Source organism: Pristis pectinata, chromosome 8 (assembly GCF_009764475.1).
Source record: "Pristis pectinata isolate sPriPec2 chromosome 8, sPriPec2.1.pri, whole genome shotgun sequence".
NCBI lineage: Eukaryota > Metazoa > Chordata > Chondrichthyes > Rhinopristiformes > Pristidae > Pristis > Pristis pectinata.
Genome location: NC_067412.1, coordinates 14,209,029 through 14,235,335, shown reverse-complemented (window position 1 = coordinate 14,235,335; position 26,307 = coordinate 14,209,029). Strand labels below are relative to the sequence as shown.

At 39.7% G+C, this 26,307-nt stretch overlaps 1 protein-coding gene across 1 annotated transcript in view; it reads right to left on the bottom strand.

The window, feature by feature from the left end:
- Positions 1-6,165: 6,165 nt before the first annotated feature.
- Positions 6,166-26,307, bottom strand: part of ciita (class II, major histocompatibility complex, transactivator) — a 55,199-nt gene continuing 35,057 nt past the window's right edge. Inside the window, exons 11-23 of the mRNA XM_052021743.1 lie at positions 24,834-24,902; positions 23,643-23,867; positions 21,671-21,745; positions 19,007-20,738; positions 15,904-16,083; positions 15,440-15,511; positions 14,503-14,583; positions 13,471-13,584; positions 11,634-11,717; positions 10,837-10,920; positions 9,908-9,991; positions 9,110-9,200; positions 6,166-7,893 (exon numbers count right to left, since the gene is read on the bottom strand). Of these exons, the coding sequence (XP_051877703.1) occupies positions 9,125-9,200; positions 9,908-9,991; positions 10,837-10,920; positions 11,634-11,717; positions 13,471-13,584; positions 14,503-14,583; positions 15,440-15,511; positions 15,904-16,083; positions 19,007-20,738; positions 21,671-21,745; positions 23,643-23,867; positions 24,834-24,902 (2,876 nt within the window). The 3' untranslated portion in view covers positions 6,166-7,893; positions 9,110-9,124. The remainder of the gene's footprint in view (positions 7,894-9,109; positions 9,201-9,907; positions 9,992-10,836; positions 10,921-11,633; positions 11,718-13,470; positions 13,585-14,502; positions 14,584-15,439; positions 15,512-15,903; positions 16,084-19,006; positions 20,739-21,670; positions 21,746-23,642; positions 23,868-24,833; positions 24,903-26,307) is intronic.

Below are 26,307 nucleotides of genomic sequence, written 5' to 3'. Positions count from 1 at the left end.
CTAGATTCAAACAGTTTCAGCTCGAACCTTCCAACTATTTGAAGTAAAGTTTTGAAGGAGCAATTTGAAAATACTGCAGGGCATATGCACATGCATGAGCGTGTGGGTCTATATGAGCACTAATAATGCATTTACTGTACTTATAGCGAGGAAGTTCATTAGCATTAAAAAAAGGGACTTAGAAATTGCTCTGCACCTCGAAAGGCATGATAAATCAGCAATCTACAATGTGCTAATGGATGTTTTGTCTATGGAATATTCTAATGTACATTAGGCCCAAGGTGTTAAGAACAATATAATCGGCCTTGCAAAGACCAATTTTCTGCTAGTTCCTTGTTAGTTAAGAGCCCTAGTTTGTAGGTGGGGATGGAGATTGGAAGACAAGATTAAAGCTTCAGTTGATTAGGGAGTGGGAGGAAGACACAATTGTCTGAGTTTGTGGGGTCAAGAATGCAATCAGCACAGGGGCCTGTGGTGCAGTGGGAAGAATTTGGTGTGCAATGTAAGGCCTAGCTGTTGGATGATCCACGTCTGCCTGTTTTGTCATGAATCAGGTCTGAATAAGGAATCTGATTCGGATTAGTTTACTGCCATATACACCAGGCTACAATGAAATTCCTTGCTCACATTAAGCTCACAGAGTGCTTGCCTGCTTCTGTATAAATAATTCAAGTAATTTATAGGCCTTGTGTGCGGCTGAATTTTGTGAAAGTGGCATCAAAATATGCATTGAATGTTGTTTTACAGATGCATGTTTGGATGTCTGCATGTAAAGATTCATTGTTTGTGTGGAAGACTTGGAACAAAATTTTTGGTAAACGTGATAGGGTTTGTCATTAAATTCCTTTGCCTGGCACACATAAATCTTGTTTTGTACAAAAGAATTTAAGGCCAAAGTGCTCTTTTCTCACTAACGTAAAATTCACTGTCTGAAAATTAAGAATATTAGTCTTGAATTATCTCACTTTAATCAACCCAGTCTATCCCCAAATGCTACTAAAATTGGTCCTGCAGCCATGCAAGAAGGAAAATGCAAATTCTCTAGCTTTCCAGAATGACCCTAAAGGGAGGCTCATTAAATCCATCAAGATCAGATAATCGATAATCAAGTTATGCTGGACATGTTCTCAATATCTGTGCATCTTGGATTGCATCAAAATGAAAATTAAGCCATGCTCTGCCTCTAAGTTCTCTGGAGCATTAAGCAGAATAATAATTTTGCACATCAATTGGACATCAACATTAATGTCTTTACATCCAACAATGCTATATAGCAAAGAACATTGTAAAAGGTTCAACAAATTGTATCTTTATAAACTACTTCTGCATTGGAAGAGATGACTAGTACTAAAAAGGTTCTACTTAAATATTTCAATTTGGAGCACTGGTTTATAATATCCTTTGAATTTTAACTGATTGTAGTTCCATCCAAAATTTCTAATTTCTATATTAACTACTGGTTATTTTAAAAAATATGTATCTATAAAGATCCTTTGAATTATTTTCAGTTTATTACAGATGTGACATTTGTCACATTGAAATTAATTGGTAATACAGTAACAATTTTCTAGTCCGTCGAAATCAATTGATGTTAAAACCATAACATCTGCTATTCTTACTGCCTCCAGAGATGATGCTGCAACCTCTTTAAAATTGTTACATAAACATTTGCTTGTCCCAAAGGAAGGAGCTGCAATCTCACAATCTGTTTAAAAGTTGCAGCTAATCGACACACCATTTCCCTCACTGAACAAAATTATGGAATGCTTAAAACAACTTGTGCTTAGAGTCATAGAGCCATACAAAATGGAAGACAGGGCCTTTTGGCCCAACTCGTCCAAGATGCCTAACTGAGCTAGTCCCATTTGCCTGTGTTTGTCCCACATCCCTTTAAGCCTTTCCTATCCAAAATGTCTTCTAAATGTCATAATTGTACCTGCCTCTACCACTTCCTCTGGCAGCTTGTTCCATATATGCACCATCCTCTGTGTGGAAAATGTTGCCCCCTCCGGTCCCCTTTTTAAATCTTTCTCCTCTCAGTTTAAACCTATATCCTCTAGTTTTCAACTCCACTACCCTGGGGAAAAGATTGAGGCAATTCATCTTATTTATGCCCCTCATGATTTTATAAACCTCTGTAGCGTCATCCCTCAGCCTCCCTCGTTCCAGAGAAAGAAGTCCTAACCCACCCAGCCTCGCCTTATAACTCAAACCCTCCAGTCCCAGTAACATCCTCATAAATCCTTTTTTATATACCCTTCCCAGTTTAATGACATTCTTCCCAGTGCAAGGTGACCAGAACTGTACACAGTACTCCAAACGTCATCTTACTGAGTTAATTTAGCGTGCATCTGCTATTAAGTGGCTTGCAATTGTTTTGAAAGGATTGGTAGAGGTGGGAGTGGTTGAGTTGTGATGATGATGATGGTGGAAACAAGCTCCTTGCCAATAAAGGAAAGATTAAAGGGTAACCCAATGTATAGTTAAGTAAGTCGGCTTTAAGGAGCATCTTACAGATAAAGAAGCTAGTGGTGGGGTAGATAGAGATGGCAAAATGCCAGACTGGTGAGTGCTCACTGGGGGAGGTGTTTACAGAGGAGGGAGTGAGGTACAGAGGGATTTATACACAGGTGCTAAAAGAAGTCCAAGCCATTCTGCAAACACATGAAAATGTAAACAATGCTCATGCTTGAGTAAATTTACATTAATCGTATCTACCAGTCATAAAGAAAACATCCCCTCAATACAATTGCATGAGGCTGCTGACGTAGCATTGGGTGAAACTGCGTAACACGTATGATAAAGTTGTGGACAGATTTGCTCCGTGAACTCTCCTTCCTTTGGGAGCTCTGTAAATTAACTTAATGCAACCCCTTAACAGTCAGAGCAACCCCAAGGGGCGTACATCCATCTGTCTAGCCAGATTCAAACTAATGCAAAATGACAATGTTTCCAGCTCACTGATCCAAATCCTGTTTCCTTTGGGGGGGGGGGGGGGGGCGGAAATATGCATGTTTTATAGTAAATTTGCCAATAAGTGCACATGTTTTTTTTAATCTTAAAAAAAGGTGAAGTAAACCAGTTATTTAAACACATCATCAGCAATCAGTTCAAGATTTGCTTCCCTTTATATTTCTAGCTTTGGGTGCTCATGAGGCTAGATGATGTTACATTTTTCAAATAGGATATGTACAAAAGGATATGTACAATGAGAGTAAAATTTCCTCTGCTGTGGCAAACATGTTTAATCCCAACCTTAAAGCAAGGCTCACCAGCACCAACAAATGTTTTTCACTTTATATCTGATTCATCTCATGGGCTGTCAATCTAAGATTATACAAAGTCATTTCACATAGAATGCACACAATGAGTGGTGAAAAGGCACTCAGTTCATTTACTGATACTGAATTTAAACCCAGTTTGTTTATTCTGAGGGGGTAATTTTAACTTCCATAATGAGAAACTTATAGAAATGGATCACTCCGTTGTTTTACATCTGACCCAATTTTACTTTCCATCAGACAGGGTGTAAAATCAACAGCTGATCTGATCCATTTTAGTACAAACAGTCAGATTAATATTTCTTAATATTTAATTTTTATTTCTTATTTCTTTTTATTTCTTAATATTTCTTCACAGTTATTTTAAACCAGGTAGACTATATGTATGTATGTATGTATGTACACTTGCAAACAAGACATTCTTTAAGATGTTGATTTTTTGATTGTACATCTTTCATTTTCCGTTCTGGAAATGTTTAAGCTTGGACTGATGGGGCATTGATATAAAGAAGGAGAGGGGCCAGAGTGATAACAGGGTATGTCCACCTTCACTGCCTAGCTAGTTATCTGTTAGGGCCCATCATCTTTGCGTTGAAGAACACTATCCGATTTCTACCCAGTTTTACCATATGTGTAATATTCCCCCTTCGAAAAATAAACATGCAAATTTTGAATGTAACTAACCATTTCTTTAATCTACTTAATTTTCAGATATTGCTAATTGTTTATGCCATTGGAATTCTCTAATAGCTTAAAGCAATGAGACAGAAAGTCAAAGTGATCTCATTTTAATTTGCTTTCTTTAAAGACAGTAAGTTGTATCTTTGAAAACAAGTCAAATCTCTGGGGAAGTAAACAGAAAAGCAGAAGAAAACAAGTTTATGAGATAGCTCTGTTTCATTGTGAAGTGCTGTCTTTGCTGTGCTGTCACTCAATCTCTTTGCTACCTGTTACGGACTCAGTGAAAGTCCCTTTAAGATAGAGAGTGTGTGTGTATGTGTGTGTGGGGCGTGCTTACGTCAATAGAAGATAAAGGACGTAATGACGTTGTTGAAGGCAGAAGAAGAAGAAAGAGAGAGAGAGAAGGGAGAGAGACACCAGCCTGCTTGTTTTCTCTATCGATGGATGAGAAACAATAACTGTGTCTGCCACTGAAATCCATGTATGGAAGTTGGAAGTAATCCGGTGGAGTTCACTTTGTTGCTGACCTGTAGAAGGAAACAGGTATTTGTATGTGGACGACCACGGTTCGGATGCTTTTCGGGGTGAGGAAGTCACTACCGAGTAAACACTGAAGTGTCGTTTGGGTTCCATCGTGGAACATTTGGATTTCGTATGTACTCTCTCTATGTTTTTCTACATCTACATCTTATCTTCAGACAACGGTGGTTGTTGAAGAAGCCCTTGCTCATGTTTTCACCTTATGGCTTGCGGAACTGAACTTTAAGAACCATTCAGGAACTGGGAGTTTTGGACTTTGTCACACACACACACGAAGAGTTTAGTTTTGGGGTTAACGTTCGAGGTTTAACATTCTTGAATTCTAACATACTAACATTTTTACTTTTATTTTACGTATTATCAATAGTAGTGATTAATAAAATAGTTTTTAACACTGAATCATGCTCAGTGTGTTTCTTTTGTTGCTGGTTTGTGCAATCCAAAGAATTTTGTCATGAACCAGCAACAAAAGAAACACACTGAGCATGATTCAGTGTTAAAAACTATTTTATTAATCACTACTATTGATAATACGTAAAATAAAAGTAAAAATGTTAGTATGTTAGAATTCAAGAATGTTAAACCTCGAACGTTAACCCCAAAACTAAACTCTTCGTGTGTGTGTGTGACAAAGTCCAAAACTCCCAGTTCCTGAATGGTTCTTAAAGTTCAGTTCCGCAAGCCATAAGGTGAAAACATGAGCAAGGGCTTCTTCAACAACCACCGTTGTCTGAAGATAAGATGTAGATGTAGAAAAACATAGAGAGAGTACATACGAAATCCAAATGTTCCACGATGGAACCCAAACGACACTTCAGTGTTTACTCGGTAGTGACTTCCTCACCCCGAAAAGCATCCGAACCGTGGTCGTCCACATACAAATACCTGTTTCCTTCTACAGGTCAGCAACAAAGTGAACTCCACCGGATTACTTCCAACTTCCATACATGGATTTCAGTGGCAGACACAGTTATTGTTTCTCATCCATCGATAGAGAAAACAAGCAGGCTGGTGTCTCTCTCCCTTCTCTCTCTCTCTTTCTTCTTCTTCTGCCTTCAACAACGTCATTACGTCCTTTATCTTCTATTGACGTAAGCACGCCCCACACACACATACACACACACTCTCTATCTTAAAGGGACTTTCACTGAGTCCGTAACATACCTCTCACTCCTTCACTGACCTTCTTCAACAAAGAGCTGCAGAGGTTGTGTGGGAGTGGGCGACAGGAGGGATGCTCATCACCCATGACAAGATGAAGTTTTTTAAAGGGCAATTTGCAGTTTCTTCTCACCCAGGCTAACCAGCAACCTTCTTTAAAAAAATAGAAAACATAAATTGCTGGAAATACTCAGCAAGTCAGGTATCACCAGTGGACAGAGAAAGTTCACATTTTGGGTCAATGATCTTTTACCAGAACTCAGAGGGCAAAAAATGCAATGAACGTGAATCAGGAGTAAGATACAAAGGGAAATCACATCAGAGAAAAAAGCAAAACTTATCCACAGTAACATTTATGGAAGAGAAATGGTAGTGAATTAAATAATAACTATGGTTGCAGGAAATCTGAAATAAAAATAAAGATACTGAAAATAGCTGATCAGACAGTGCCTGTAATAAAAGAAATATTGATTTTGGTGTGTTCATTTTCAACAACTACATTTATTACAGAGAAAAATTGCAAATTAAAACTAAAATATTGTCCCAGAGATTTACAATGAACTTTGTCCTTCAGATACCTACAGTCTTGATAGGCTCAAGTATGCTGGTGGGCTGTCCAACATAAAGTTTTCTGGAGCTGATCATGTTGCAAAAATAATGGCAGACCAGGAAAAAAAAATCTCCATTAATTTTACTTCCTTAAGTTTATTTAGAACAGCAGCAAAAATTAAAATCATGGTTTAGTGCAATTTGTTCTTTTTAAACAGCAAAACTGAAAACAAGCTTTTCTCTTTTAAATTAAAACTTAAGAGCACCAACTTTGTATCCTCTCCTGACAGCATTCATTCTGTACAAATATGCTTATAATACAATTCTACTTTACATTGATACATTGTGCAAACTCATTCTTACATTTTACAGATATACATCATTTCATATATTGAAAAAGAACAACTTATTTCTGTACAGTAGTTGATGAATGAATTAAACTATGTTGTGTGATTTCATGCTTTTCAGTAACTGTTTTATATGAAAGAAGACATGCAACATTTAAAATCTTAAAAGTGTTGATATATTAATTAGTTAAGTAAGAGGTGTCTTAATTATGTTACTGCTTTTTACTGCCATCAGATTGATTAATTATCTTCTCTATCCCATCAATGGCAAATTACCATTTTCCACGTGTCTATTTATAGGTTAGACATATAACAGTGGTTGCTTCCTTCAGCTGGAGAAATTGAGGAAGGGTTTCCACTATTAGGCTAACTTTGTGGTCTTTGATTTGGCATAACCATAACATAAGAGATAGCCTCTTGGCTGGAAATAATACTAACAGTCAGAAGAAATAGCAAAATATTTCTTATTTTGACATACCAACTAACCTGAGAACATCCTCACCACTCCAGGGCAATTTCTGAATTTGACTTAAATATCCTCCAGCAGCAGTATTGTACCACAAGGGGTTAAGCAAGTCAGTTGCCAACTTTGTTTATATTTTAGCATAAGAATTTGCATTAACACGTTCTTTCGATACACAGAGTTCAGCAGCAGCAAACAATTTTCACTAAAGTCATCCAGTGCAGTTCTTTACTTTGTGCAAAGCTTAATTAATGATTCGATTTGGTTTCCACTTATGTCAGGTTTAGCTGCCTGCAAAGAATATGCTCTACACAATTCCTTGTGTTATTCTTGCTAACATTAGGGTCAAGAAAGCAGTAGGATATTTGAAGCATTGCTTCACTCCCACTGTGCTCTTCTCCATAAAGACCAACCTGACATAATTACCAAGTTAAAAAGTGAATATTGATCAAGTTAAAAAGTACAGCATAGAAACAGAACATTTGTCCCACCTGGTTATTCTGGTGGTTATGCTCCATCCAAGCCTTTGCCCATCTGATTTACCCCATCTGATTATCACTTTTTTCTCGTCCTCAAGCAGTCACTTAGCTTCTTAAGTGCTACAGACCTTGCTCATCCCTATGCAGTAATAAGTTCCACATTCTAGTCAGTCTCTAGCCAAAGAAGTTTCTTTTGGCTTTCTAATTTTTCATACGAGGGGTAACCTTCATTGATAGTCTTGCTGTTTCAAGGTGATGAAAGCAATCTGACAAAAAGATAATGAATACAAAGGCATTGGTCCCACAGTGCAATCTACAGAGCCCGAAGAAGTGTGAAGAGTTGAGCTTTTCTCTGCAAAATCCCACTTCTGATCTGTGATTCTTCTGAAATACTGTAATAGAAGTGAAAACACTAATTTACTGTGTTTTAGTTCCAGCAAAAATGTTTAACTCATTGGGAAACAAAGGAAATAATGACTGTGCCTTTAAGATGAAGCTTCCCATCTCTCTGCCGGTGTAAAGAATCCAAGCTGAAAGGGTGTGAGCATTCTTAACCCAGTTCCTGGAGCCCAGACCCACTGTTCAAATCTGCATGTACAGTACATGGGGCTAACAGGCAATTAATGTCAATTCCACTCAAAAAGATGATAAGGATTGTTGCTGTGGAACATAGTAAAGTCACATTTATGATGCAGGAAGGTGCTTCTGAAGTTAAGGATTAAAGCAACTTTTTGGGATAGAGTGTTGCTTTATTTTACATGGAACACCAAGTATTTGTCCTGAGAGTTTTGGATGTTGGCAGAGTTTGGTTGAAAAAGTGTAAAACACCCCATGCACAGTATTGACTTTCAGCAGCATAAAGTTTACCAAAAATAAAACTAAAGGAAGTAACTTTATAGGAAATATTCCCTTAGCGTTGTGGGTGAATATACAGATGAATAGCAAGGATCATCTTTATTTCTAATTAATGAGTACTTATAAATAGCATATAATAGCATATACAGAAAAAAATAACTCCTTTCGGAACCTCTGTGATGGATCATTGCAGTGATAGAATGTAATAAAAGGTATTTAAGTAAAATATCATTGGAACAACCTAAATTGACATAGAACTAGATATTTTTCTAAGGTAGACTTGTTTTGCCTTGAGCATTTCTGAAGATTATTTCTATTTACTGTATTATTTCTGCATTGCACAGTATCTCCAGGTGTGGGAGAATATTTAAGTTTAAGCCGAACTGGTTGCAAGTTTTATCTTTAGTTTCTAGTGGGACTAAGTGTGTCAACAGAGGAGTCCAGTTCTGCTTTACACTGTCAGCCAATTAATGGAACTACACTGATAGTTGTCAAGACCTTCATGACGCAGAATCTCTGGCTGAAATTGCTCTGCATTATGAAGATCCATTGGCAGTTTTAGAGTTGAAGATGGCATGAGTTTAATCACCAATGACAAAGCTAACATCCCCAAATGTTACATTTCAAATATACGTTATGTGTTGGGTAAGAAGAATGCTATTGGGAAAAGATTTAAAATCCAGCAAAGCACTAAAAATACTAAAAGTAAATGATTACATGTTATAGAAGGGAAGGAAAATTTGATGTACTTACTTCAGAAAGGTTTGCCTACTGTAAATTAACTCTGACATCAATCTGTTGAATGTGTTCTGACATCCAATGTGTAATTGTAGGACTCCATATCCTACCAATGAAAGCAAAACATTGTAAAACACAGAACACAAACTCTCTCATTGCTCCATGGCATAAAGGCAGTGTTTAATGAAGTATTAAACCTCACAGACAACCAAGATTCCAGTTTAACATTTCTTAATTGATCTTGATACATTTGGCCACAAAATTCATTGTGAATCCTGGTCATCAATGCACGATCGTGTCTCTGTTACACATGACATCAGTGAGATTGGTTCCCTATGTACAAATAGTCCATTAATGCAAACTGCTGGGTGTTGGAACACAATTGGCTTTAACGTTTCTGGGCTACAGAGGAGGAAATGATCACACTGGATTCTGAGGTCATTAAGCAAATATCTACGAGAAAGTGGGTAAGTGAGTAAATACAAGTATGTGTGTTGTGTATGATGGTGCGTATAAAATCGTGCATGAGCATGGTTGTGATTGTGTGCAAGTCTAGATATATATGAAATTGGATATGTATGCATTTGTGAGAAAGAGTGCGAATGTACATGCATTATAGGTGCAAGTGAGTGTGTGTGCAAGTCTGTGCACCCAGCATGGTGACATTGAATAAAATAAACATTACTACAGGTTCAAAATGCTGCAGAGTAATACCATGCCTATTTAATATTGTTTCTGAAAAAGGTAAAGATAAAGGGCAATCCTTGATAGCATTATGAGTGTTAATCATTTGTGATGTTTGAACGAACTTACCATATTTTCTCAATATGGGGGCAATGTTTTAAACTCTGTGTCAGTCTCTGGGCTCCAACATCTGTAATTTTGTTGAATTTAACACTGTGGAGATAAAACAAAAGGTCCCTTTATAATTGACAGCAGCAGCAGTCTCTGGATAATTCAAACACATAAAACCATTTTATGTGCTGAGATATTTTCAATGCTTCACATCACAATCTTTTAATAAGATGTAATCACACTGAACATGGAACTAATGGAAGAGAAATTGATGCAAGCTTGTTTTCTAATCCAAAATAGGTGGCAGGCCACAAGCCTCAGGCCCAATTTTAATAATAGAGCTCGTCATGACTTCCAACATTGGAATCAAATTTGGGTCAACTTCCTCACTGACAATAAGGGTGTTGCAGAAGGGGAGGTGGGGGAGTTGACATAATGCACTGGCTGAGAACTGGTGCGGTACAGTGTGGAACACATTTCTCCATCCAGGCTCCAGAGGTGAAATAACAAGCAGTTTCCCTACCATTTCTTTGGCAGCCTCAGGCAGTTTCTTTAAGCACTTTTGCTTTAGCTGCTGTAGAACTAGTAAAGCTGTGGAACTGGTAAAATTGCAGATGCTTTGCCTAGTTAGGTTGCCTAGATATTTTGCAGAAGAATCCTGAAAGAGACTCTGGATCCTTTTTTGCCTGTTGATATTGACCCGTCACATGTTTAAGGCAGCAGTCAGACATCTAATGTATCAGAGATCGGTGGGACAGCCATCATGCACATGGTGCACTTTGCCCTTAGTCATCTATGAATGCTGCCCCTTTTTAATAAAGCCAATTCTACAGTAATAACCCCAGAAGGAGAAAGAAAATAAACTGAAAGGGAAAGTGCCAATAATTAATTTAACCCTTCATTTATTCTTACATAATTACTATCATTTTGATATTAGTGCTACTTACTCCAGAACTTTCAATGATTTCATTACGGGGAGTATTTCTGCTAGTTTTTCTGCGCCTTTGTCACCAATGACGTTGTCATACAGACTGTGAAATAAAATAAAATTAGTTAAGACAAGGTGAACATTGATCATCTTTGTGACTTAATGTATTTAAAGAAATTGCGGAAGGGTGACTGAAGTTTGTTAAGCGTTATATTTAAATCAAGAAGTTTAACTTTGAAACTCAGTCAATTTGCACTAAAGACACTCATTTATCAAAATATTGCAGTTTCAATTGCAGCCTTACACACAACCTTAAGATTTACTTAAAACAGTTTCAATTTTTCAGATTCAGACTGTCAGCTTTTTATTGTCCACCACACTTAGTTACAAATATCAAATGTAAAGCTTGTAATCATAACCTACAGGTTTACTAAAGTAAGTTATATTGATGATTGAATGTATAGTGCTGCTAAATGCTGGCGGTAACAGGGAGAGGGGTTAGAGGCATCTGATTACCTATCAAATGTTCTGAGGAAAGATTACAGAGGTACAGGTTCACTTTAATCTATCCAGTCATTGGATGTGGTCATGGCCAGCATTTGTTACCCATCATTTGTTAATTTTAAATCTGAGGTTGATTGGTTTTTGCTGACCAAAGGAATAAAATTGTGGAAAGATATGTAAATTGAACTTGGTTATAGTTAGCCACAGATTTACTGAATGGCAGAACAGGCTCAAGGGAGTGTGGCTTTAACTAGGCCACATTTATGGTGTAGGATTTTCTTTAAATAAACAACTCATTTCCCTAAAACTTGCCTGAGAGTTCTCAAGAATTTCAGGTTGGGAAGAGATCTTGCCAGCTCCTGTGCACCTCGGTCTGCTATCTGGTTGCGTGATAATCTATAATGCATATAAAAATTGCAACAGTTACTTTGAATTAGTTTGTGAATTTTATATTACTACCAATATCTCGGGATAGTAAATGATAAAAAAAACCAATGATAATTAACCTGCTATACGAGGGGTTGCAAATTTAGCCCATAAGAACCAAATCAGTGCTGTTGTGTCCCAGAAAAACATGGCACCAAATGAACACATCCAAGATATATCGCAATAACCTGCTGTGACCTTGTCCACAGTTAGTTAAAAATGGTCAGGCTTTCAATTTGTTTACTACAATTAGGACTGTCAACTCTGGTTGACCATTTTCTGTGAAATCTCACCACATGACCTCTCTCTGACAACTGCCACACCCCCACTATTTTATCATCTGAAGGGAGAGTGGGCAGAGGACAGAATGGAGGGGCAGATTGAGAGAGTAGAAAATGAAGAGGAGAGGAGTGAAGCAAAGGAAAGTGATAGAGGAAAGGAGAAGGGGAAAGTGGAAGGAAAGAGAAATGTGAAAATGTGGAGGGGACAGAGGTAACAGGAGGATCAAGAACAGAGGGAAAAGTGAGCAAAAAAAGACAGGGAATTGCTTCAGTTGTTAATCTGCACAATCCAAATATACTTCAGAGTGTTTGGGCAGAGCTGATGCTCACTAAAGATAAGTTATTGTCTTAGTGTAGATGGTGCTTCTAAATTAGGGTGCGGGAGTTCCTTTGCATAAATGCATAAATGGAGTCTCAGATTTTCTTCTTCTTAGGCAGTCCCATGGGACCAAGGGTGATTTGCTTCCACTCCAGTTGTGTGAATTCTGAGGTGACTGATGAGACAATTAGGGACCTGCAGACTCTGCCACTCACAGAGCAGGAGGTGCTTGATGGGGCTGGTGGGTGTGTGGTTTGGGAGGTGGTCTGCGCCTCCCTCCACTTATGCTGGGTTCCTGTAAGCTTCCAATGAAGAGACTCGAGGTTCTCGGTGCCATACCAAATGCTCCTTTTCCACTTTGCCAGTTGTGGGCCTGGGATTCCCGTGAGTCAGTGGGGATGCTGTGTTTTATGAAGGATGCTTTGAGAACCTTGAGGGCTTGAATGGTTTCCTTTGTCCAATGGTAATGCCTTGCCATGGCAGAGCTCGGAGAAGACTGCTAGAAGCAGGAATCTAGTGTCAGTTGTACAAAGGACATTGACCAGCGTGTAGTTAGGGCCTCAGTGCCCAGGGTACTGATACTGGTTCACTTATCCTACTAGAGGATTTGGAGGATTTTCTTGCAGGCAGTATTGGCAGTACATCTCCAGCACTTTAGATGCAGATGCATATGTGAGGGTGGGATTAATGCTGCCTGGTAAACCAGGAACACTGTGCTTGCTCATTCCACTGGTGATTAATACATTTTTGTATGACCCAAGGATCAAGTGATGAAAGTCTACTTCGACTGCATGCCTCTTTGGATTTCACACAAGGTTTATGAGCAGCAAAGAAGAGTAAATGCCAAGTGGGAACTTGGACTGTCCACCAAACCATTAGTCTGCTCAGTGCTGTCAGTGGAGCTGGGTTGGGTCGGGAATCTGCAACATAACATGAGTTGGGCCATGATGTTCTAAATGGGACCAATAATGTGATTCTTACTGCTTCATCTACAGACACATGCATCTACAGATAAATATACCTTTACACATACATATGGATGCATATAGGCATGCACAGCACAGATACACTTACATATTTATGAGATGCATGGATATATATTTCAATTAAATTTGCAACTTACATCAATTTTTCCAGTGACGTTAAGTTAGACAGCACTTCTGCCAATCTCTCAGCTCCTTCATCTCCTATTTTATTTTCACTCATTTTAACTTTCTGTGAACTTGGTCCTTCAAGACTATCAAAAAAGCAGATAAGTTCAACTGAAAATCTACTTTCTCAGTAATAAAAGGAAATTTGCCATAATTTTCAAAAGCTGTTTCACTAGAATGGTTTATTCATGACCCAAACTATGGGTCACTGTACAAAGGTGAAATCTAGCAAGTGAATCTGCACTGCACTTCCAACGGGCTTTGTTCCTTCTACTTCTTGCAATGCCTACCATGAACAATATTATTGTGGCTTGCAATCTGTTACTTGAAAGAACTAAAATGATAGTCATAATAGTATTGACAAGGCAAACATCTGTGCAGAATTGCTGCATTACAAAAGCCCTAGTGCCATTAAAGCAGAATAAATCCTATTCTTATTCTTTGTGTCTGTTTGAAATATACAAAGACAATGCATCATTATAAATATAATACACTCATAATGCATATAACAATGTGTGTGGCAGGCAACTATATTGAGCACATAATACTCCAAACAGATGAACTGTTAAACACTTATTTTAACAGTCTGCATTCTACATGTGAATAAAATGGATGTATAAAATGTATAAAATAGATGTTTAAATAGTTTAAAAAAGATGTATTTCAAAGTAAACTGACAAAATCCACCTTCAAGCATTCAAATTTGGTAATCAGATAAAATGATTTGATTTACTAATCTCTGACAGTGCAGTTTCACTACTTGTCAAATACTAAGTTGAACTCATAGACGACATTTCTGTTAAATCCAACACAACATTCTGTTGATTGATGAAGCCATGTTTTCAGTCTGACATGTTATAATTTTGATAAAAACAAATTGATTTACGGATAACTTTGCATTTGGTAAATTAAGTAAAACCAATGCAATACATGGTAATAAAGAGTTGGGAATATTTGTCAAAATAAAGTAGTTTCTGGACAAGAGATTTCAATCTTTTACTCACTCTAAATATTTCAGAAATACCAGTGATGGCAGAATCTTTGTTAGTTTCCGAAATCCCTGAGGTCCATTCACAGGGCCAAGGCTGCAAGATTAAGTCAAATTGTATGTCATTTCTAGACATCCATAAGAGATTCATTTAGCTTAATTGTACTAAACAAACCAAACGGATCGAATAATTAATAATCATTGATGGTAGCTAGACAAGTTGAGAAAACAGTTAAAAAAATAACTTCTCTTTCTCTATAAATAGGCAAAGAATACAAACAGAAGTGGTTGAGACGGGTATAATAACACCTTTTAAAAGGCAATTGGATAAGTACATGGATAGGAAAGGTTTGGAAGGATATGGGCCAAACGTGGGCAAATGGGACTACCTTGGATGGGCATCTTGGCAGGCATGGACCACTTGGGCTGAAGAGCCTATTTCTGTGCTCTATGACTCTATAATTCTATGAGAAAGAAATGTGCTAAATCTACTTACACCACAACCACTATATTGAGTCCAATTGTGGACTTCACAGTCTAAAAGGAAGTGCAGATCCATGAACAGCATGCACCCAACAGATTTACAATATGGGCTACAATACCATCATGTTTACATTCAACCTTGTTATAAAATTCAAAATTTACCTTTTTTCTATGCTACTTCCAAATTAGCACATGGAATTTGCTATTACAGTATTGGATTTTTGCAGAGTGACTGGTCCTTCTAATTTCTCCTCGCTCTTCTCCAAAAGCTTTTCTTCAGCATTCAAGGATGACTAATGAATCACAAAGGGTTCTAGGCATGGCCAGCAATTTGGGACACCATTGAGTCCTCCAAAACTGTCACTAAACCTCTATGGGTTTACCTACAACTTGATTCTGATAAATATCTAAGTGAGAAAGGTACTCATTCACAAATTAAACAAGGCTCAAGATTACAAATCATCACTTACGCAAATTCTAGCACTTGTAGACTCCTCACAGCAGGTAATCCTTGGAGTTCATCCCCAGATGTGGTCAGGGCGCTGTTCCAGGTAAAAATTAGAAGCATAAGATGAAATAAAATGCCATTACTTTATTACACAGTAATGCCCTTTTGAATTAGCATTCACCTTCTTTCTTTACCAGAAAATATTACTGCAAGGTTGTCTACAAACTTCAAATACAAATAGTCAAGTTTCCAAATAGATATCACAGCCCCAGTGATCAATTATTCAGTAATATCATAAATACACATAAAGGATAGCTGGATGGGACTACCTTCCAAGTAATAGTTGAATAGATGAAGATCATTCAACTCTTCAAGTTCATTCTGCCATACAATAATTTGCACCAAGGCAATCAGGTGCAGGTGCTGTGGAGAAGGGCTAAACACATACTTACTAATAGAAACTAAGTGAGAGAGGCATTAACTCACCTTGAAAGGAATTTTCTTTCTTTGTGAATCTGTACCAGTAAATCAAGGTCATCAATATCTTTCAAACTCTTGACCTCAAAGGGATTGACAGAAAACTTGACAAGGGACAGATGAAGCAGCTCATGTAATTCACTTTGTTCCAAATGCTCCCAAAGTTTTACTGCATCGCAAATTGACACTCTGTGGAGGAAAATGAACCATTGAAAGTGAGTCAGAAAATGTTATTTAGAGATTCAATAATGCAAACTAGGATCTCATTTAGCAGTGGAGTCACAATTGGCGCTGTTAAAGAGCAGGGCAAGAGAGGAAGTTTTCATAAGTCATTATATTGGTAAAACTGGTAAATCTTTGGACTACAAGGAAATTAAGGATTATGGGAATTCAGCAGGAAAATGGCATTTTAAGACAGGGATCAGATCAGCCTCAAGAGGACTAATGGCCTGCTCCTACTCCTATTTCCTATATCCTTTTTTTCCCACAACATCCCAAAAAAAACTAAACTGTGCAATGACCTTTAAGCTGCTATTGGTCAATTTGTGCCTGGTTGCTGTATTTCCCTTAGTAACAAACATACAACCTAACAAATACATATCTGTAATACAGACAGATTAATCTATCTAACCCAGTTTCTCACACACTACGAAGGTAAGAGCATGACAGCCAACATTGTGTCGACCCAATACCATAATTCTCAAAGTGGAAAAAAGATTAGCACTTATATACAAACATGAATTAGCAGGAGTCTGCCTCTCAGCCCTTTGGGCCTGCTCTGTCATTTAATAAGACCATGGTTGATTTTATTATAACCTGAGCTCCACATTCTTGTCTACCCACAGTAACCTATAACCCCCTTGCTTATCAAGAATCTATCTACCTCTGCCTTATAGACTCTGCTTCTACTGCCCTTGGAGGAATAGTGTTCCGAAAACTCACAGCCCTTTGAGAGGAAAAAAAATCCACTTCCATTCCGTCCTAAATAGATGAACCCTTATTTAAATACAGTAGCCTCTAGACTTTGAATCTACCAAAGCAAACACCCTGTCCACATACACCTGATCAAGGCTGCTCTTGTGCACTTCAGTCATATCCTTTCACATCCCTTTCAGAATGCCATAACAAAGCATTTTGCAGCCAATGCAATACTTGTTGCAATATAGCCACTGTTGCTATGTAGAAAACATGGCAGCTGATTTTCACCCTGAAATGTGCTAATAACAAGATCTTGTTTTTTGTCAATATCAACTGAGAGATAAGTACTGACCAGAATACTGGACTAACTCCTCCAACTTCTTTATAACAGTACCACACAATCTTTTGCTTACACCAAAGATTTCAGCTCAATATTACATATAAAATGAGCTGCTGGAGGCAGTGGTAGAGGTGGCTACAACTACAACATTTAAGAGACATTTGGACAGGTCCATGGATAGGAAAGGTTTAGAGGGATATGGGTCAGATGCAGGCAAATGGGACTAGCTCAGTTATGCAACTTTGTCAGCATGGAGGAGTTGGGCCGAAGGGCCTGTTTCTCATGCTGTATGGCTCTAAAACTCTCCAAAAGACAGCAACTCTTGACAGTACCAGATATCTTCAGTACTGCTCTGAATCATCAAACAAGATCTCACACTCAAGTCTGTGTCTACTTAAACTCACAACTTTCTAACTTGAGAGGCAAGAGTGGTGACAACTGAGCCACAGCTAACACCTCCATCAACAGCAGAGAAACCTTGCATTTACAGAGTACCTTTAATGTAATGAAACACCCCAAAGTGCTTTGCCGGAGTGATTATTAAACAATAATTGACGACATGCCTCATAAGGACCAAAAGTTTGGCTAATGTTTTGAGTTGTATCTTAAAGGGGAGGAAGACACATCAAAAGACATGTAACCAATGCCACCTTTTGAGCTATATTTTTCTATGGCTGCATGATATTCACTGCAGGTTGGTCAGCCTGTGGTATAGCAGTTAGTACTGCTGCCTCACAGCCCCAAGAAACTGGCTTCAATCATGACCTCTGGTTCTGTCTGTAAATTACCCCTTAGTGCAGTCAAGTGACGAAAGAATCAAGGAGGGGAAGTTGTGGGGGTGGGGGGGGGTGTGGGGAGGTAACTGAGAATAAGTTGCAGGGCAAGAGGGCAATAAGAGAAGGGATAACTAGACTGATGGAATTGATCTGATGGGAGCCAGCACGGATTAGATTATGATGCTGCGTCATAGTAAGTTTGTAATCATCACAGTGGAACCTTAAAAAGTGTTCGTTTAGTAAATATCACTGCTGTGTTTACAAAAGAAGGTACTAAGTGAATTTCCTACAGAATAAACACACAGGAACTCTACAGCATTCCATGCAAAATAAGTCAATTTATTATTTAACAACTTCAGATATTGATAGGTTTTAACTAAGATTTGGAGCTATGGTAAAATTACAGGGATTCTCAGCAAGGGTAATGACAATGCATAACACTGGTCTAAGGGCCTTGTCTGTGTGAAGGAACAGACTTGCACCTGCAACTCTGGCTGAGCTTCGCATTTTGGTCATTCTAGGGTTGGCAGCAATGACAAGCAGAGCGGAAGGTGCCGCTCAGCACTTGGCCAGGAAATGTCGGTTCACTGCTTTTACTCACTTCTGAGAAACTAATTCAAGAGCAGATGGTAGCAGGCCGCCTGCTTGCAATGTGGCCCAAGCTATGGTGCTCGCTGTTAAGAAAGCAGGTTGTAAATAGTGAATCAAAAGCAAAAAAAAAAGCAGATGCTGGATATCACAAATAAAACAGAAAATGCTGGAAGTACCCACAGGTCAGGCAGCATCTGTGGAGAGTGAAATTGAGTAAATGGCTCAAATCAATGACCTAGCAAAAGATCATCAACCTAAAACATGAACTCTCTTAGAAACAGTGAAAATTGTAATGAGATGAAAGGAAAATTGCAGAAGGAATGAAATCGCTTATGGTACAGGTTTGAAGCTAAGTACAAGATGAATTCAAAAAGGGAAGGATAAGTTGTCAGGAAGGTAACCTCAAAGAGTAACAAAGTTCAGCAGAGAAGCACAAAGTCCAAACAAGAGTAAATTCAATTTGCACTTGGGAGGTCTGCTCACATACCTAAAGGAGATCACATTCCTCAATTCCGTGAACTGCTTGATCCCTTGTAGGTCAATGCTCGTATCCCTTAAGTCAACAGCAAAATTATTCGGGGCTCTCTGCATGACGTACAGCAATGCAAATATGTCAGGTGGGGTCAGTCGTGTACCCCTGAAGGACAACTTCTCACTTAGTTTAGCAGCCACTTGTGCAGTGAGCTCCACACTCTGTGCTTCGTAAACACAGTGACAGAGCTCCAGCAATTTACTGGCACTGAGCGAGCTGACCTCGAGTTCGGACATGTATTTCCGCAGGCACTTTTGTTTTTTGTTTTTAACATTCGCCTTTGAATAACCAGAGAGACAGTTCAGAAAGGCATTTCCTTCTCGGGATGCCAGTCCTACCAGAAACCTTCGGACAATATCCAACCAGTCCGCCTGAGATTTCCTTTTCTTGTGCTCCAGCAAAATAATTTTGGTAAGGCCTTTACATTTGATCTCTTCCGAAAACAATAAATACAATGCTCCCAGGAAGTTCTGCAGGGAGGAATGGGGGAAGGTTTTCCCACATTCCTGCTCTTTCACTTCACCAGTCTTTAAGAAAGGTCTCAGAAGCCCATGCTTCAGAGCAAAGTTTGACATTTCTGCTGACCTGTTGGAGTCTGTGCACACACATTCATGGTGCTGCACTCCAGTGAAGGCACGCTTGCTCAAGTCCAGGAGGTTATGCTTATGTGAAGCAATTATGGTCTGTGTCTGTGGAGAGGCAGGAACTTCGGAATGCAGGAGGATCTGAAGAATGTTCAGAAATAAATCAGTGAGGGTCGGCAGCAGCACTAAACGAGCATGTCTGTTCCGCCACTGGCCTTTGAGAACAAAACAGATAAACCTGCAGAGTAAAGGAACGTGGCAAAAGCTGAGCATGTATGGCTGCTCCTGAAGACACGTCGCCACTTCTTCAACGACAGGTAGGTCCTCAAAATACCTGTGCAGGAAGTCCTGCACTTGAGCTGGGCTGAAACCCAGCACTTCTACAATCTTGTCCACTCTGCCAAGGTATTGGTTAAATGTCTCTTTGGGTCTCGCTGTAATGAGCACTGTGCATCCCTTGAGCAGCTTCTTCTGAAGAATGCCTGCAAGCAGCTGTTTGACATGGCACTGCTTCTCTGTCGAGCTGCAAGCTGTCGGCTGCAGGAGGCCATCGTGATCCTGGAAGTCTTCAAAGTCATCAAAAATGAGCAGAACCTTGCGTGGGTTTTGGCACAGGTACCGAAAGACTTCATCTTTGTTCTTCAGCGAAGGAAGGAATGGTTGAAAGAGTAAATCCTTTAATGTGTACTGCTTCGTCAGGTTGAGTGTCCTGCACTTAAACCAGAAAACAAACGCAAACTGCCGGAAGTTCCCATTTACCCAGTCATGGCAGATCCTTTGGACGATTACACTTTTACCAATCCCTGCTCTTCCCAACAGTGCAATTACTTTAGTTTCTTTCTGTCTTTTCCCTGAGATGTGAAAGAGATTGCCCATGTTTACAGCTCTTCTTTCTCGTTCTGCTATGTCATAGATCCTGCACTCCTTGTCCAAGCACTTTGTGGAGTTTCTTCCAGATTTAGTTTCAGCTTGAACTTCCATCATTGAGACATCCACATAAATGTCTTCAAGAAGCATTTCATCGTGCTCGTGGCAAATGTAAGAATGTTGGGTCATGTCCTTCAAATATTCTTTCACCGTTTCTATACAGGCTTCTACACCTTCTGTTGAAACAAGAAGAGTAAATAATTATATGTCACCATCTTGGCACAGAATTTTGTCCTCTGTCACAAGCAACAAACACAGGATTGTATTCTGCTTCCAAAATTTAGTCTGGCTGACTCTTATAGGTCAGATTTGGCAGAGCAGCACAAGATGTTCCCAAATTATCGTAAGTGAACCCCAGGGAATTTGCAATATGTCTCGGTAGGAGTGCATGGGAGAGACTGTACAGTGGCAGGTTTGTAAGGCCAAAGGTTTTTGCCATGGGACAGGGAGTGTTCAGAGAAAGGATTGCAAGATGATCAGTGAGATGTTTAGGGAAATGATTACGGTGAAGTGGGGGAGAGGGGGTATGGTGGGCCAGATCATCAAAGGAATTGTTCGTGCAGATAATCAGGGTGGAAGGGTTGGGCAGAGATGGTAGAGCAAATGATTACCTTAGTGAATAGTACAAGGTAACTTCACCATTGAAATGATGAAGAAATACTCCGTTTTCAGGGATGATAAGCAAAAAGAACTGGGACAATTTTCAGGATTATTTAACAATTTCAGTTAAAAAAAGGGTAACTGTCATTTAACAGTTAAAATATAAGGCAAGGGTACATGGTAAATCTCTAAAGGGCTGAGCAACGAAGAAATGTTTGGAAATCTCTGCACTGTAATTTTGCACATTTATATGAAGCCAAGGTTAACGGCCACCCGGCAAAATTTTATTCATTGTTCAATAATCAACGCCATCCAGAAGGTTTTAATATCTTTTGAGAATGCACTATTTCGATGCTGCACCAAGTAATTAAGAAGTAAAATACATTACACAAAATTTTCAGATTTTAATTCAATGTTGCAATGCACTTGCTAACCTGATCCATTTGTCTCAGGATACAATGCACATGGCTTTGCCAGGTGTGAATGATATTGGAAATTTAATATTTACTTGTTAGGGTGGATTGCTTGATTGTCGGAATCAAAGGTTCAGCTGATTCTTCACCAGATGATTCGGTTTCAAGATCTTGCAAGCAAAGAAGAGACAATTAGAAGATCTGCACGTTAGCCCACGTTCCCCCTCCCTGCTCCTGCTTGGCTGCCTGGTTCTGTGAAGCCCTCTCAGACTTTAGATTTCCCCACTATCATTGTTAACGCCACTTGATGACTAACCAAGAGCTCATGTGCTTCCTTCAGATTAATGTTTCAGCTTTCCCAGGACCAGGATGTGGGCAATACCACTGCAGTCTTCTGTGGTGCTCTGTAACTTGCCTAAAAATAAATCTTTGAACTGAAGCTGAACAGGGGAGTACAGTGACACAGCTAGTAGAGTCACTGCCTCACAGCACCAGAGACATGGTTCAATCCTGACCTCCGGTGCTGTTTATGTAGAGTTTACACATTCTCCCTATGGCCACAGGTGTTTCCTCTGGGTGCTCAAGTTTCCTCCAAAGACACGTGGATTGGTAGGTTATTTGGCTGCAATAAATTGTCCCTAATGTGGTAGAATCTGTGGGAACTGATGAGAATGTCATAGAGTCGGAGCAATACAGCATGGATACAGGCCCTTCGGCCCAACAAATCCATCCCAACCACGGTGCCCACCCATCTAGTCCCAAGTCCCTGCGTTCAGCCCATATCCCTCTAAGCCCCGCCCCTCCATGTACCTATCCAAGTGCTTCTTTTATGATACTATTGTACCTGCCACAGCCACTTCCTCTGGCAACTCGTTCCATTCGCTCACCACCCTCTGCATGAAAAAGTTGCCCCTGAGGTCCCTTTTAAATCTTTCCCCTCTCACCCTAAATCTATGCCTCCTAGTTTTGGGCTCCCTTACCCTGTTGAAAAGACTGTTACCATCCACCTTATCTACGTCTCTCATAATTTTAACATTTCTATAAGGTCGCCCCTCATTCTCCTACGTTCCAAGGAATAAAGACCTAGCCTGGCCAACCTCTCCCTATGACTTAGGCACTCTAGTCCTGGCAACATCCTAAAAAAAAATGTGGAGAATAACAAAATGGGACTAGTGTAGGATCTACTTAAATGGGTATTGACGGCCAGCACAAGTTTGGAGAACAGAAGGACCTGCTTCCATGCTGCATGTTTCTTTGACTCTACAACCCAAACTATGCATTCATTATTATCTTGATTAGTTACAGCTGAAGTAGTCATAACACATAGTTGAAAAACAAAAAAAAAATGCAGATGCTGGAAGTCTGAAATAAAACCAGAAAGTTCTGGAAATACTCAGCATGCCAGGCAGCATCTGTGGAGAGAGAAACAGTGTGACAACAAACTTTCATCAGAATAAGGAAAAATTAGCAATCAAAAGTGCAGAGAAGAGGGTGGGCTACAAAGAACAAGAGAATCTCTGTGACAGTGAGGAGACTAAGAGAGACTGACAGACACACATGGTGATGGTGTGCACCGAGAGAGGGTGCTGAGGGCTTGTTAATCACAGGTGATCTGTTTGGAGGAGATGTAAGTAGAAGATCAAAGAACACAGAAATGGAGACAAAAATAGATAATTTCAGCATTCTCTGTTTTCCTTTCAGATTTCCAGCATCCGCAGTGTTTTGCTTCTTCTGTACATAACTAAGTTGTAGCAATTATTTGCTTTTCTTCTCTTTGCTCGTCTGTCTTCGTTCATCTCCTTCACATCTCCTCCGCACCGATTAACAAGCCTTCCGCACCCTCTGTCAGCCAGCACCACCAACACTTGTGTCTTTCAGCCTCTCTTTGTCCCCTCCATGCCCATACCACCACCACTCCTCCCCTCAACTCTACTGCTACTCCAGCTCAAAACATCTTCGGTTTCAAATCAATGCTGAAAGTTTAATGACTTGAAAGAATGACCTTGTTTCTTTCTCCACAGACCCCGCCTGACCTGCTGAATATTTCCAGCATCTTCCACCACGTACCTGGTCCCGCACTGCCTACAGAGACTGGAGTCATTGGAACGTCCACAGGTTGAGCATTCACCATAGACTCCTGCGACCAATGAAAGTCAGCAGATTGAGGACTGGAGGCCCCTGGAGTAGTTGGACTGCCAACAGAACTGACAGGTGAGCCTGCACTGGAAATACGAGGCGAAGCATTCCCTGGTATTGTTGAAACATGCTGAGTATGGCCTTGCACAGAACCAGCTGTCAGAGAAAACACATGCAGGTAAGAACATGATCATCCAGCTTGACTGACTTGACTTGTTAGTCTTGTGCTGAATACTTAAATTGATAGACTAAGCCTGTCATTAATCTTTAGGAAAAGCAAATTTAGGAAAAGCAATGAGAGCAACATCAATCAATAATATTGAGCAAGGATGCAGGTGGTGGATTTTCCTGACAGTTGGATCTCAACCTATACCTGACTTAAGGTGGTGTAGTGCATTGCCAGCACCGTGCATTAGCAATGCAGTCACTGGCTTACATATGCTGCCTGGATTGGGGAGCATGCCTTATGAAAACAGGTTGAGTGAACTCGGCCTTTTCTCCTTGGAGCGATGGAGGATGAGATGTGACCTGATAGAGGTGTAAAAGATGATGAGAGGCATTGATCGTGTGGATAGTCAGAGGCTTTTTCCCAGGGCTGAAATGGTTGCCACAAGAGGACATAGGTTTAAGGTGCTAGGGAACAGGTACAGAGGAGATGTCAGGGGTAAGTTTTTTACTCAGACAGTGGTGAGTGCGTGGAATGGGCTGCCGACAACGGTGGTGGAGGTGGTTACAATAGGGTCTTTTAAGAGACTTTTGGATAGGTACATGGAGCTGAGAAAAATAGAGGGCTGTGGGTAAGCCTAGTAATTTCTAAGGTAGGGACATGTTCGGCACAGCTTTGTGGGCCGAAGGGCCTGAACTGTGCTGTAGGTTTTCTATGTTTCTATATACCATTTTTTTTAGTGAATGTAAAGAAAGCCACACATTGTTTTGTTTAGTATTTCCTGTATATATTTTCACAGCTGTTAGCTCACTCATTCTTACACAGCCATTATACCCAGGGTCCAGTAGAACTATCAATCTCATTCTCACATTCTCCTATCCACACCCATCACTAACTCTTTCGCTTGCTCACATTTAAACGTGCTGCTTCTTGAATAATGACAGAAAGTAACTCACCTAGGGAATGCACAGGTGGTGTTGGTAGCAGGGTTGTTATTTCAAGAGTTGGTGAACTCTCATTTAGAACTGGAAAAAAAACAAAGAAACTAATTTTATAAGCTATCCATCATGCAAGCAATTCACACTATATAGAGCAAATGCTGAAGGGTTTTCTTGATTAATGAAAAACATCTTAACACCGGCTATCCTAACTTACGAAAGTGTTCAGGGAAACTCTAAGTCTTGTCATGTAGAGGTGATAATAATAATGGCAGTTCTCTGCAAGGCCACCAAATAGCTCTGCTGTGGCATCAGCCGTGTGATGAAGGACTGGCTTCACATCGTCACTGCCAAGCTGGTAACCCGAGAGAATGGGCTGCCTGGTGGTGCAGAAATCAACAACATCTTTCCAAAACAGAAATTGGGGCAATTCACTGCACCACATCACCAATCAGGCAGTTAAAATGTAAAAGTCCACCAAATTCACCTCTAGTCGTAGCAAAATAATGTTTGTGTTATAGGTAACTGTAAGTTCAATGGCAGACATAATGCTAGGATATTACAGGACAGAGGCAACCTACTTTGCAGGACAACTCCATCTAGCCTCCTCCTGACTTCCCTTTAATATCATTCACTGAATAACTGGCTACTTCCCCTTTAAAAGCATGTGAACAATGCCTGGCAGTGATTTTGACAACACAGCCATAGTCATAAAGTTATACAACACAGAAACACGCCCTTCGGTACAACTCATCCGTGCTGACCAAGATGCCATCCTGTGTGTGAGATTTTCCTGGAATCAGCCCCGTCTCCGTTCATTTCTTTGATCATCCTAAATGTGTGCCCTTATCCCAGCATCTCCTTGATCTTCTCTTACACTGAACTACATTTGTTTGGGCATCCTGACAGCCTGAGTTCTGATGCAGATGTTCACCGTCTTCACTCCTCTGTGGCCCATTCCCGAGCCTGTGATTCATCATCAGTGACAAATTGTGACTCTTCCCACAATTTCAAATTTCAGATCATTCATGTACAGCTAATGAGAGTGCCCCTCACACCTTTCCAACTGCACTTACTTCTTATGCACCCCAGCCCTTTGCATTCTGCTTTGCAATCAGACCTCTATCGCTATGTCCTATTTCCATTTCACCACTTGCTATGATCTTTGCATAAGTATTATCCCTGTAAATGGTTCCTGAAAAATTAACCACATCCACTGCATTCTCTTAGTCTCATATTTCTCATTACTTCTCTTTTAATTTATCAATGGACTCTCATTGTGGTTAGCTTTTTAAAACCTGTGCTGACTGGGTTTTGAGTGAATGTTACTGTCCACAATTCGGAACAGGTGTTGTTACATACGAAAGCAAATTATGGCAGACATCGGGGTTTTGACTGATTTTCTGTAGTTTCTTTGACTCAGGTTCCCTCTCCCCAGATGCTGCCTTAGCCACTGAGTATTTTCAGCATCCTCTACTTTATTGAGGTAGAT